The 14,527-nt window shown below is 36.5% G+C and overlaps 2 protein-coding genes across 3 annotated transcripts; both read right to left on the reverse strand.

Annotated features, from left to right (window-relative positions):
• Positions 1-664: 664 nt before the first annotated feature.
• On the reverse strand, positions 665-3,998 carry LOC112518698 (zinc finger AN1 and C2H2 domain-containing stress-associated protein 13-like). 2 transcript variants are annotated; one of them, XM_025126485.1, is made up of 3 exons: positions 3,912-3,998; positions 3,676-3,776; positions 665-1,560 (listed from the first exon to the last, which is right to left on the reverse strand). In XM_025126485.1, exons 2-3 carry the CDS (start codon positions 3,772-3,774, stop codon positions 790-792), a joined length of 870 nt encoding a protein of 289 aa, XP_024982253.1. In that variant the 5' UTR covers positions 3,775-3,776; positions 3,912-3,998; the 3' UTR covers positions 665-789. The 2 variants fall into 2 exon arrangements, with proteins under 2 accessions (XP_024982253.1, XP_024982252.1); XM_025126484.1 differs by having other exon boundaries at positions 3,676-3,781.
• Positions 3,999-8,967: 4,969 nt separating this feature from the next.
• Positions 8,968-11,354, reverse strand: LOC112518684 (40S ribosomal protein S2-4). The gene is made up of 2 exons (XM_025126463.1): positions 10,679-11,354; positions 8,968-9,286 (listed from the first exon to the last, which is right to left on the reverse strand). Exons 1-2 carry the CDS (start codon positions 11,333-11,335, stop codon positions 9,122-9,124), a joined length of 822 nt encoding a protein of 273 aa, XP_024982231.1. The 5' UTR covers positions 11,336-11,354; the 3' UTR covers positions 8,968-9,121.
• Positions 11,355-14,527: the final 3,173 nt, after the last annotated feature.

Here is a 14,527-nt window from a genome sequence, read left to right on the forward strand (position 1 = left end):
TACACAACTAGTTTATCAATATTTTTATTGGCACTATTTCAGTGACACTGACTAGGGTCAATGTATATCAACTACAAGGATGATGTTGTTGATTAGTGTTTTCCCATTGACGTTGATTAGCGGGTACACCCACTAACTATTCCAAACTGCTATGGAACGGTTTTATAACCTCTTATTGCTAAGCAACGTCATGCAACCCATACATTTAAGGGTCAAAATATTACTTAAAAAAGTGATTTCCTACACAATCTAAGATTCTTATCCAAATCTATTGCTGTGATTTCTCATGAACCCTAGACCCCGATCCCCAACAATAACTATTTTGTTTTTCATCATATCATGTTATCATGTAATGTCATAAATCAATTGTAGACGATATATATATATAGATATATATATATAGATATATATAGACTTAGAATCACGTGAGAGCATATTGTTATCATGAGACCATGAGACCACCTAAATAACACTGAATCTTTACAGCAAAATAATGTGAAGGTAAACCTTCACAATGTTTTTGCTACGAAGGATCGGAGTTTTTTTTACCTTTAGAATGTTTTGTTGTGAACTTTCATTGTTATTTTGTGGTCGGGTTCCACGAAAACAGACTGGTCTTACGTGAACCCAACCTTTACCCTTTAAATGATGACATTTCTAAAACTAAAAAACCAAAACATTCATTCATCTCAAGCTTTCCTTCACAAAATAATGATGTGGGAGAAATGGGAAAAGTATGATATAAAGTAATGGTTTTGCATAACCGTTTGAATAACTAAATAACAATTTCTAAGCTTTAAACGTACCTCTATGTTCTTTTTCGACATGCTCCACAAGTGCAACGGGATCACGAAACCCTTTACTACACTTCGGGCACACATCTAATGTCACATTCATAACCCCTTTCTTCTCATGAACTTTCTGAACATGATCAATCAAATCTGCAACCAAGGAAAACTTCATTTTACAAATCGGGCAAACCTCCACTTCACCCCCACGGCTTGGACCATCTCCATCCTTCCCGCCTTGAAATGCTTGCCCGATGTCGTTACTTAATTTGGCCATTCCAGCTTCGGCTGAGGCCTTAACAGATGAGGCTGCCTTCAGGAAACTTGTAGCCCATTTTGATGATGAGGATGATGACCCTGGGTGCACCTGGTTGGTGGCTCGTTTTGGTGGGGGGTTTTGTGGTTTGCCGTTCGAAAACCCCCAAAATGGGAAGGATGGTTCGAATTTTTTAGGACCAGGGCAACTGTGATCGGGTCCAAATCTGTGTTTCAGGCAGTGGTCCAGGGTGCAGTCGCGGCACTTGATTGTATTTGAGAATGTAAGGGTCTGTTTACACCCACGAACAGGGCATTTCTTTTTGTTGGTGACTTTCTCGTAGTTTGATGGGTCGCAATCTGTATTAACATGCGACTCCCAGGTGATGTTTGGATCTTGATCAGGGACTAAATGAACCCCCTTTGCGCAGAGTGGACATACAACAACTGTGAGATCATTCTTGTTGGCTTTGGGACATTGATGTGTACTGTAACTCCGGTGTTCCAGACAGAAAACCTGCATGATGTTTCAAAAAAAATCAGATTCATGACAAACAAAATGATAATGATAAGTGTTCTATCCATGACAGAAGCTGAAGTGCCCACAAATCCTCATTTGATTTCCACCTACTCTTGTGAAATAATTATCGCATAACAACGTTAACTGGCATTTCTTATAAACAAACGCCAGTTGGTCCAATAAACTGAAGAAACAATTTAAAGAGATCAGATTAAGAGGACAGGGGGTCCATATTTTGGTTATGATTTTCTTGTATTTGCTTCTATTTGTATGTTAGCGCTTACAGGGTGTCACTTACCTTACCAGGTTAGCATCCAAGGATCGAGAACCTTACCCGGTAAGTGAGGGAGAACACTCTTACCCAGTAAGCGCTTGCATGGTAAAAGATGCTTACCAACAATCGATGTTAATAGCTGAGGGTGTTACCGATATGGTGAGGGTGGTGACTCTTGCCGGTAAGCGCTTACCCAGTAAACATCTGGTAAACGGCCCCTTAGCCAATTTTTGAAAACATTATCTTATCAGACTTTCTCTCTTTGTCACACTTCTCATAAGTAGGGAGTCTTCATGAAAACAGCCGCTCTACTTGGGTCTGCCTACATCTTAGGGGATGTTTGGTTAGTTATCCATTAAGTCCTGAATGGATAAAGTTGTCTGTGTGGATTAATCTATCTGTACGGATTGGTTAGGTTTTTATTTTGGGAGAGTTTTGTCATAATTGGAAGAACTGTGTTTTTTAATTGGGACAGACAGGCTTGAAAAAACTTGGCTTTCTGCATAAAGTTCCCCCTATAAGCTAACTGAATAAGCCACTTTCTATATCATTAAGCCACTACCAAACAGTCATGTATAGCTGACCGAATAAGCGATGAGTTTCATTAAGCTCATTAAGTCGCTAACAAACAGGCCCTTAGTCTCCCCATACCACACTTCGGATAGGATATATCGGGTTCATTTAGTTTGGTGGAATTGATATGTGGTGGTGCCAATTGAGATGAAAAATTCTTGGCACCGATTGGAGTCACTGCTCACCACCACACACTAGCTCTACTAACATCCACCAAGTGCAAGCGATTTCATTAAGTAACAAATGGTAACATTACTTGGATTCCGCACTTTTGATCTCACTTATCTCACACACAAATGCACGCTAGTCCAATGTTCCTAAATATTAATGTACACGTTGGCTATGTTTGGTAAACAAATTGATATTCTAGATGTTAGCCAATAAACTAGTTATGTTAGGTAAAAACTAGTTGATAAGTTAAATGACAATATAAAATGACCTAAAAGAATATATTGAAAAATTAATTGGAAAATAGAAGCATCCATGATTGAAAAAAGAAGTGGAACGAAGGCCCTGGAGCTTATTGAATTGCTACTTGAAGTAGTTTTTCAAAATGCTAGCTTATAAGTAAGCTTATGGCTAACTAAACGGGATCTTTCAAGGAGTTTGCTTATGGTTGCTAAACATAGCCTTTGCTACTTCTCATATTTGAAATGATTACAAACGTGCGTGCAAATTATAAGTTTACCTATTTCTAGTTTAACCCAAGCTCGGTGCAGCCACCGTCCTTTGTAACAAATATTCATGTCGAAGTTGCAAAGTATTGCCTTCAACTGTAAATAAGTCAAGAATCTGCCCTTTTTGAGTGGATGGAGATCATGAAATACAAGCTTGTTGATTGCTGTTTCTATGCCACCTTCATGGATTCTTTCCCCTAGTAACTTCAAAGTAAAACATGTTGGTTCTAGACCTGATTCTTGCAATGAAATGTGGCTTTAGCATTTAAATAGGATAAATCCTTTTCCCCTTTCTAAATCCTTACAGAAGTGGTAAACAGATACAAACATTAATCCCAATCAAAACTTCACACTTTTTAAAACCCTAGATTGAGAACAACAAAATCAATAAGCAATCAAGGTCGCAGAGATCGCAATCCAGTCGCAATTATGAATATCAACAGACAACTGATCAATTCATCAAGCACCAAATGAACATAGCATCAGTAATCAAAACACGATTCTCCCAAATTCTTGACACAATTTTCAACCATTGTAGCAAGATTTATAAGGAAAACATAAAATTGAAGCAGGGTTTTAGAATAGAACCTTGTTGCAACAATCGCAGGTGAAAGGAAGGAAATCTATGAGCTTACAATCATTAACGGAGCACTGTTTTCCTAGATTTGGGATTGCCGGCGTGCCCATTACTGTCTTGAATCAAAAAAAAAAATTTGTTTCACAGTATTGAATAAATCACAGAATCGAAGTACGGATAAATCACAGAAATGAAACTATGGATTTGTTGAAGATATGGATTACCGCGTTTGAAGTTTTCTACTCACCGTGGTATCAAAAGTCAAGATTCCAGAATCAATGTGAAGACGACGATTCCTCTTTCACAGAAACGTCAACTGCATCCTCTTGGTCACATCAACGTCTGCCCGCAAGAAATGTTCAAACCGAAGTTTGTTTTTGGTCCGATAGTTTATATAAAACTACAAACAACATCCTTAACACTTCAATAAATACAATACTCATCCTTGTAGTTTGCTTTTCTTTCGAAAATAGTGTTTGATTCTGATACCGTTAGTGAAATTATCGTTATATTAGAGATATTTTTGCCCTTTTAGGGGCCGTTTACTAAATGTTTACTCGGGTAAGTGAACATCAAGTCACATTATCTTACTGGATGAATATGATAAGGGCCAAAAATCTTACCAGGTAAGAGCGAGACAAGGACCAAGAGTCTTACCCGGTAAGTAGGGACGACAACTCTTACCACGGTAAGCGTTTACCGGATAAATTGTTGTAAGTAAATGATAGTGTTAAATTTTAACTATAAATATTTACCCGGTAAATGTTTGGTAAACGACCCCTTACTTATTTCTCTAATTTTCCTTTAAAATTGTAATAGAATATGTTATAGTAAATTATAATATTTAAAAGGCATGGTAAATTATGGACTTGATTTGTAATTTGTTACGAACTTGGTCTTTTATCTTTCATTTATTACATAATAACCCTACACCTATGTAATTTGTCTTGGATTTGGTCTCTCACCATAACGTTCGTCCACTATTTTCGTTAAGTATAAGGGTAAAATTGTAACTTTACAAGTTTTCTTTATTTTAATTTTTTTTGTCAGACCTATATAAAAGAGGGGCCAAATAAAAAAATAACAAATTATTGGTCCCAGACGGATTTTACAAAAGTTTAAAGGTATTAACAGTTTGTAGAAGGGGTTGAATATAAACACACAATTTTCATTTTTTAAATCTGTTCATTAGTTAAAGAGGATCAATACATAATTTACAGATTGTTGCAGAATAAGATAAAGTAAAACCCAATCTAAACAGGGTCTGGAAACCAACTTATGATGAAGAGATGATTGGTGGTTTTTCAACCCTCAAGAATGTGGGGAAATCTACAAAAGAATGCATGTTAGGAATTGCGGTTGCCCCTATATATGGTGGCTACTGAAGGGGCACATTTCAAAGAGCAGTTATGGAGCACAGTTCGTGCTTTAGGCATGGAATTTCTACTGAGTTTTGGTGTTGGAGCACTCATTGAGGATAGAGGAATCACTAAAGGTATTATTAGTTTGGTGCTACTTATATGTTGATGTGGTTGTGTTGTCAAACACTACAATTGAACTATGGAATCTAATACAAAGTTTAGTGACGTGAAGGGTGTAGATGAAGCAAAATCTGAGGTGCACCAAGGCTCCTTAGCTTTGAGACGGTTGGGGAGGGGGTTTGGTTAAGAAACTTTGTGGGGATGGGCATCCTCAAATGGGTATCAACATCATCAAATGTTACAAGATTAATATGTTACCGGTCAAAATGAGTACCAAATAGGAGTTTTTGTGACTTTGTTACGTGGTTTGAGAAAATAACTTCTTTGTCACTAAATTGGAGCTAAATCAAACTTTGTTGCATTTTAATGCATTTTTGCTCTTTTCTAAACAATGATGGTATACACATTTTGTTAGCAGTGAATGTTTGAACCTACAACAATTGGTTTGAGAGGCTCAGTTGGCCAAAAACCATGGGATCCTTTTGTATAAGTATTTAAATGTAGAGTTGCTTTAGAAAAATTTAATGTTTTTTTTATAAACCAGCTTGTACGCACCTTGACTAATACCGTGAGCCTGAAGTTAACAGTGGGGAAAACCTGTGGTGGCCCTGAGGGTACCAGTACCATCAAATTATTCAGAAGAGGAAATATGAATTGAAAGAAGTTGAGATCTTACAAAAGGATTATGAAATTCTTATGAAGGATACCAGTACCATGACTCCTTTTCAACTTTCTTTGCATGAACATATTTGTGCAAAAATCTAAGAAAAACATGGTTTGTAATATTAGGCTAAAGACTCGATGTGATATCCAAAAATGTCGTAGAACGGGGCAGTTGTCTGCTTGTTTCATATCCAATTCCTCTGAATGAGGAATAGATCGATTTTGTGCTAAATCCCCATGTGAAAGTGAAACTGACACCTGTTGAGAGGTATCAGAGTGGCTAGGGGGTGTAATTGCATAGTTGGGTGGACTATGTATTCTTCAATGCCAACATTCAACAGATGAATGTCAACAACAAATGTAGTTACCCATCTTCTCCTAAAGGTTAGGATAGGAACTATATTTTTGTGCGTTCCTATGACACTCTCCCCATAGTTTTATATTTCCCTTTCACTCGACCTCTCAGAATTTTCAACGAATACTCCCTCATTCATCCTTAAAGACTCCATGACGTTATCAATTTCAGCTTCCTAATCAAAATCCGAAATAGAATCTTTAAAATTAAAGTCTATTTGTTGATGCTCTTCAACATTTGTCTAAATCGGCTCAGCATCATCCAGATTATGGTCATCAGCATCATTATCATTGTCAGAGTCATCATCATCAGCATTTGACTCATCAGCTTGATCATCATCAGATTCAATGTCTTCTTAGCTTGACTCATTGATGGAAGCATTGTGTTTAGAAATTGCATGATCAGAGTCTCCCCCATCGAGCCCCTCTCATTTTCATTTTCCCTCAACTCACAACCCTGTTCAGATACCCCCTTGTACCTGAACGTGCTTGTCTAGCCCTAAACCCTCACTACATACAATATTGAAGATACTTTTCAGCGTCATTTCAGTATTCAACGATCAAAGGAAACTTACCAAGCACGATTGTTTTTGTTTTGTCCTCCCTCACACAAAGGAGAAATTCATACCTTTTCTAGAATATAGTACAATAGGGAAAAATCCATACCTTCTCTGATGGTTCATTGTTAACATCCTTGGACATAAGACAAAGATAGGTCGTATTTTTCTCGTCAGAGGATGATTCTTCAGAAGAATCAGCCCAATCATGTTCTTCAGCGACAAGACCTTTGCCTTTACGATGAAAGTTCTTCATTTTCTTATAATTCTCCTTCATCTTCAGGTATTTATCATCTTTAGATGAACCATCTAGACCTATCTTTACAGTACGGACAAATCCATTCCTTTTCTAGAGTATAGTACAGTACGAACAAATCCATACCTTTTCTAGAGTATAATACAGTACGGATAAATCCATACCTTTTCTACAAGGATGTTAAAGATGAATCATCTAGACCTGAACAAAAATGTTGTATTCAAATCCACTGATCCCTCGCCATCTACTCCTACTTAAGAAGTCAAAGACATTTGGTATCTCAATAGTTGATGCTTAAGACATAATGCCTAGAGACAAATCTCTGCTAAATGACTACAAGGATGAAATAGGCCCTTCCGTGACCATTGGAGAAAACGAAAAAAGATATACCAAGGGCTTTGGTATATTAACCAATGGTGAAACTATTTTCAAACGTGTTATGTGATCACAGATTTCAAGTCTAATTAGCAATTCAATCAAAGATCAAGAACAAGAATGATAAGAAGATGAATTGAATCTGTCAGCTTGATTGTATTCACAAATAGGAAGTACAAGTTCTTGATACAATGATCTCTCTCAATGTACGTGTATTCTGTCAAAGATTGTTTTCTAACAGGCAACCAACAAAACTACCATACTGCTATTTATAGCAACTTCTAAAACCAGAAAGTCAAGACAACCTTGCTAACACAGTAAACAACAGCTAAACTATTACAAAGCATATAAAACAGTTTTAGCACCGGGACTTGAATACAACATTTTTGTTCCAACAATCTCCCCCTTTGGATTCAAGTCCAAAACAACAACTTTTTCAGATCTTTTGTCAACTTTAAAACTTCAAGATTTGATCTTCAAAGTTTTAGCAATCGGCCTCAATGACCATAGATCGAACCTATCCAATTTTTACAGTGCGACGGTTGGTTGTTCACGGCCTAGTTGTACCTACCGTCTTCATCTTTAATAATCTTCAAACAATTTCCCCCTTTGATGAGGAATATTTTTCAACATTTGAATAATCTCCCCCTTTAAAGAACAGCAAATTTTTTACAAAAAATATCTTCACATTCACTCCCCTTTGAACATTTAGGCACAATAATCTTCACCGATTATCAGCAATTATCTATCGACTCCTTTCAAACTTGAAAAGTTTCCCCGATCTTCAGAAATGACGTAAAAATCTTCATTCGTTCTCAAAATTAACTCCCCTTATGATAAAAATGAGGATCATTGTCATCATATACAGAAATGAATGAACTTGAAAGTACGTCATCAATTCATAGAAAGATAAACAGATTTTTTCAAATTCGCTTATATATATTTTTTTCAAATTATGAAGGTGAGGGAAAGGACCAGATTCAACTTATGAACCTGTTTTCAATCTTTTACAAAGATTGGTTGTATATATAACAGATATATTCAGTACAACGAATATATTCATATATGAGCTTTTTTTATGTTCATCTCACAAGACTTCCATTCAATCATTGACAACTTGAAAATTCATATCTATGAATGTTATGACAAAATAACAAATATTTTGTAAATTTATGCAGTGTAGAAACGATAAAGCAACAAATGCTTCAATTTGGACTCAAAAAGATAAACAGTGTGGACTACACAAATTTATCAGACTCGATTGTCATCTAAACCAATGTGTGTGATGTACAATTGAAAGTGCTTCATTTGGGTCCTTTGAAGACGGTTTTGTACTTCATCAGAGCCACAAATACTTACACTTTTGGCTAGGTTGGTAGTTGTGATACCAATCTGGTTTCTAGCCATCATCTTCCCATCTTTCGGTCTGATCAATTCAGTTGTCCGGATTTCACTGTGAGAGAGAAGGGGTGGTAGGATGGGGGAAGCGGAGAAAATAGATGGGATATGTGACGCCTGGGATGAAGATGGAAGGTGGGAAGGGAGAGGGGGAGTATCGTCATTGTATGTTTGGAGAAGAAAGGTTGCATCTCGATAAATAGTAATTGCATTGCCATGGTAGAATTCCCATAAATAGTAATTGCATTGCCAAAAAACCAAACAGAGTAATACTCAAAAACAAAAAATTATAAAAATAACAGAACATTAAACCAGTAATCTGTATCAAAACATCCTAAAAACAGAACATACTCTCCAAAATTCTGACCATTTTTTAAGCAGGAATATCAGCAACATCTTCAACATAGGTTATTGCCTTTGTAGTTGGTTTTGCCAGCATATCAGTGTACTCTTGGAATGGGGATCTTGAGAACCTTGTCTCTCTCCAGAAATCAGGAGTCAGAAATCCGTAAGTCTTGAGCAAACAGTCAAAAGTTGCCTGAAATAGAACAAAGTAGAATTCTTGTAACAATGAATGCTTACCACAGAAATCATTCTTAACTCCAAACCTTAAAATACAAAAACTTGAACATCAATTGTCACATGAATATCAACAAAAATCTTAAAATCTTGTACAAATTTGTAAGGAACAATTTCAAGCTGTCATAACAAGACATATTGCCCACAAGTTAACAAAGATGGGACTTTTAAAAGACACAAATCTTAAGCAGATGAAAAAATAGAAAAGTTGAAACCAGGATCTGACAATGAAACTATATGCACAAGCTATTATAACATCTTAAACCCCCAGATGGAATCTAGTAACTTGTCAAAAGAAAAAACTAAAAGGGAAAAATGCAAATAAAGCAGTATAAACAAGTACGAACTTACCATTATGCAACAAGTGATTCCCAACAGAGTACTTGCAAAGATAACAGCCATAATAGTTCGATACAAATGCATATACAGATATCTAATATATGTTCATAGATAGAATATAGTAAATCATCACCACAACTTAGGGGTTGTACGGTAGTTGCTGAATGAATTGGTGCAAAATGATTAAGTGATTAGAATGATTAAAAGGCTTTCATGATATAGTGCAAAATGAAATATAATTGTTTGATAATTATTTATAATGAAATTAGGGAGCTGAATGGTTAAGGGAGGTCTAGGATGTAAAATCATTAAGAGGATTTTAGAACAATTAAGAGGCATGCTTTTTTTGCCAAACAAGAATCAGCTCTTAATGATTCAGAGGCTGCCTCTTAATAGAACTATTAAGAGGTAAACAAGAAAACCCCAGAAATTCCAATCAAACAAAGCTAAGCTGGTAAATTGGGATAAATTCGATTTAAAAACATCAAAAATATCCACAAGGCTCATAACAAAAGTAGCATAAAGAACAATGTATAGATCAAAAAACCTTCCGATAAACAACATTGATTTAATAATAAAGCCATATGAACTAAGAACTATAGAATTTCAACTTGAAAAGAGGCACAAGGTCCCAGGATCATAACATCCAGGCTATCAAGTGAAAATTCATTCATTCAGCCAATAAAAAATATCCAAGAAAGGATCTTGATGACCTCAACATCAAGAAATGAGCCAAAAAGATTATCATGAAAACAATGTATACTTTTAGGGCACCTAAACAAGAGTTTATAGGGATGAATTATAAACTAACAACACCTCAACTCCAAGTAGATGAAGTAATTATCAACAAGCAGCAAAAATTTCAGTAGCAAGTTCAAAGATTTCCCCAAAAGCAATCTTAACCATTGGATTTATAACTAAATTATTTACCATCAAGAACTAGATAGTCACATACAATTGGAACAAGCACTTGAAAAAATCAATTCATAAAAGAAAGGAATAGTAAATAGACCTTGACGAAATTTCCGAGGGTCTTGGTGGATCCACGAGAAGAGGTAAACACATCATCGATACCTGCGAATTGAAGCACCTTCTTTGGAACCCTAGCAGCCACAATCCCAGCACCACGAGGAGCAGGAACCAGTCTAACAGTTACCGAACCACATTTACCGGTAACCTTACATGGCACGGTATGAGGCTTCCCAATCTTATTCCCCCAATACCCTCTCCTCACAGGAATCACTGACAGCTTAGCCAATATAATTGCTCCCCTAATAGCCGTAGCAACTTCCTTTGAACACTTAACCCCCAACCCTACGTGTCCATTCCCATCTCCAACAACCACAAATGCCTTAAACCTGGTTCGTTGTCCGGCACGAGTCTGTTTCTGAACCGGCATGATCTTCATGACCTCATCTTTGAGTGACGGAAGGATTTGATCGATGATCTGGTGCTCCTTGATGGGGAGAGAGTGGAGGTAGACTTCTTCGAGCTTGGTAATCTTACCGTCCTTCACGAGACGGCCGAGCTTGGTTACTGGCACCCATTTCTCTTCATCGGCGTCACGGCGACCTCCACGACGACGGCCTCTACCACGGTCCCCGCCACGGCCTCCTCGGCCACCGAAACCCCTGCCAAAGCCGCCACGTTCTCCGCCCCTTTCAGCCATGGTTGCTATTTGGTTATCAGAGAGAAGGATAGATTAAAGATACGAAACCCTAGCGGAGGAGATGAAGAGGTTTATACATGAAATGCTAGGGTTTGTCAACTGGGCCGCTGAATAGAGCTGTAATAGATTTTGGGCTGGGCTAAGTTAGGACCTATCAACCCTCATTCCTATTTTGAACTAATTATATATTTACTTTTTTTATTAATCTGGATATTCAACCTGCTATATGAGCTGACTAATCTCAAAACGACCACTTGCTTTGCAGATACCCCGAAGTGACCGCATTTGAACCTCCGTGGCCAAAAAAGGATTTTTATTCCTCCTTGGATTTGAACTTGGAACCTCCTGTTACTTTTGACCTTTGGAGTCAAGCTCAAACCAATCAGGCACCACCCTTGTGGTTGAACTAAATATATTTTTTGGTCATTGTGGTTGACACTTTGTTTGGGATTTGGTCCCTCTGATTAACCCCCGCTAAATTAAGGGTATTTTTGTCTCTTTACTTTTTGTTTTATTTTTTTTGTCTTTCAGACTCACCCTCACCTTACAGACTAGACCCACCTACGAACTCCACCATCTCTCTCGTCTCCCCTCCCCCATTCCTTTCACATCATCATCCACTCTCCTGACCACCATCATCATTACAAGTTTGTCATAAATCTCCGATCTCTTCTGATGTTGATTTGTTCTTCGGTTTCACTACCCGCATTCTTCCCCATGACCCCCGTCCCCAACTCCACACACAACGTGCAACTCGCACCCTTAAATAATTTCTTCTCCATGCACAGTGACCAGCTTGACCAGCAATGGTAGCCCACACTTTATATGCTTTGCCTTAGCCCACGTCCAATGCAAGGCATTCTATAATGCAATCGATAATATCAAAGGTTCACATAAGATGGATTCAAACACAATATTTGTTGTGTATGAACAACAAAAAATGATTGTTTTAGGGGGCGTTGACTAGGATTGTGATTCATCTTTCCAAAAATCAAAAAAAATAAGAAATTTAGGTTTTTCCTTCAAAAATTGATTTGGGACTATGATTCACACGACACACTTTGACCCAAAATGGTTTTGTAGGTTGTGGCAGGTGGGTTTTTGGTCTTCCAAAAATCCTTCTTGTCTCTTCCCTTCATGTTTCTGGAACTAAATTGATTTCAAATTTGTATACAAAAAAGCATTCTTCCATTTCAAATATGTATGGTGAAGGGGGTGGGGGAGTCATGTTGAAAGGGGTGGGATAACAGTTTGTAAAAGAGGGTGAATACAAACACAATAACTTTTACTTTTAAAAATTATATATTGATAAAGAGGATCGATACAAATTTTATAGATTATTTGCGAAAAAAGATAGGATAGATAACCTATTTAAAAAATCTAAGATACACACAAAATTACAAATAGCAATAAGAATAAGAAAAGACTTGCTAAAAGAAATAAGGTAAGAAGAAATGTGCTATTCACTCGTTAAAGTGAGTATTTTTCTTAGACAGATAGTAGAGAGAGAAGTGACTTCTTGGGTAAGTTTAGAGTGAGGAAGATGATTACTGAGAAAAGAACTACTCAGCTATTTACACCCATTGCATTGAATGCAATTCAGAAGATACAGGACATGTGGCAAGCTTTTAGAGGAAAACTTGTTCTTTGTTACAGTATACAGTCCTTTTGGTTGTATATGAACAATCATCTTTCATAAAGTAGGTAAGCACATTTAGAGTCAAAGGAGTGGCTCCATACTGTACTATACTTAGAAAGGTATAGGTTTGTCATTTGTGTGCTGAAGGACATGACAAAAACTAATCTTGCTCGACAATATTCATTTAATTGCTGAATACTGGAATGATGTTGAAGGTCTCATCAGTGTTTGCTGAATCTTGCGTAGACTTCACACTTATGTAGACGAGCTTGTTATCACTGAAAATCGCTTCAGGTCATGAACTTGTTGATCTCTAATCTTCAGCTTATGTCTTCGACATCGCTGAAAGATATGTGGTGTGAGTTTTATCTTCTTAAAGTATATCAGTCTCTGAATGGATTACAATACATGTTCAGCGATCACTGAGCATACTCAGTGATGAGCGCTGAAACTAAATACGGAGATAATACACTTCGATAGATAAAATGGATCATCATCAAATCATTGAGAGAGGGGGTCAACAATCTCCCCCTATTTGATGATGACAAAACAACATAAAGAAAATTGTTTAAATTACATCAGTAAGGAAAATGTACTAGTAAAATACTTGTCATTTTTAACTGTTTTGGGATCTTTTTCAGCGATGCAGTTTACTTGTGTAAATTTACTTAAAGTTGTAAAAGGATTACAAGTTCATGAATAAACTAACATAATAATGATAACTGAAAGCATGTTCACTGACTAGAAATGTGCCAGTGAATGTAAAAGAATTGGAACTCATAAATACTTGTCATTTTTACTCTTTTTAGGGATCTTTTTTCAGTTAACTGGTACTTTTATTGAATATTAGACAAGGGAAAATGTCACAAGTCATTTATCAATATTGGTAGACCTAATACATAAAGGTAATACACTGAAAGTAAAGAAAAGAAAATAAGATTACAAGATAGAAAGGACGCCTAATCTAAGTTGCTGAAGTTGATATACCTAGGGACATCTTCTCCAAGCTTCTTGTGTCTCAGCATTTTCTTTCTGATCTTGCATTAACAAACGAACAACCCCTACATATGTGCATGTGTATGTATATATGTGTGTGTGTGTGTGTGTGTGTGTATGTATAGATAAAGGATCATGTGAGAAGAGAAATTATGGTAAGAAGCGTAAGAATAAATTTGAACATTTGATCATTTTTAATCTCATGCTCATCTATGAATTGCACTTTAAAAATGAATTGATCTGGTGCATTTTGGTACAGCTCATTAGTGTTGACATTCAATTATGATTGATCCATTAGTAGAGATATCTTCTTACGCTTCTCACAATAGTTTTCCTTCTCATCGGAACCCAACCCTATGTGTGTGTGTGTGTGTGTATATATATATATATATATATATATATATATATATTAGAAGTGTACTCGCGCAATGCAGCGAGATGCATCGTGATTTTAATATTTCATTTTATTTTTTATCTCAATCGATGTTATAATATGGTTTTATGTGATTTTGAGAAAGCGATGATGTTTTTATTTTTGAATAAAATATATGTTTGAA

This window comes from Cynara cardunculus (assembly GCF_001531365.2).
Source record: "Cynara cardunculus var. scolymus isolate 2C chromosome LG 9, CcrdV1, whole genome shotgun sequence".
Lineage (NCBI taxonomy): Eukaryota > Viridiplantae > Streptophyta > Magnoliopsida > Asterales > Asteraceae > Cynara > Cynara cardunculus.

Excerpts from the sequence above, each read along its gene's own strand:
- LOC112518698 (XM_025126485.1), bottom strand. The coding sequence starts at position 3,774 with ATGGGCACGCCGGCAATCCCAAATCTAGGAAAACAGTGCTCCGTTAAT. Across the intron at positions 1,561-3,675 it reads CCTGCGATTGTTGCAACAAG|GTTTTCTGTCTGGAACACCG; the intron begins GTTCTATTCTAA and ends AACATCATGCAG.
- LOC112518684 (XM_025126463.1), bottom strand. The coding sequence starts at position 11,335 with ATGGCTGAAAGGGGCGGAGAACGTGGCGGCTTTGGCAGGGGTTTCGGT. Across the intron at positions 9,287-10,678 it reads CCCTCGGAAATTTCGTCAAG|GCAACTTTTGACTGTTTGCT; the intron begins GTCTATTTACTA and ends GTTCTATTTCAG.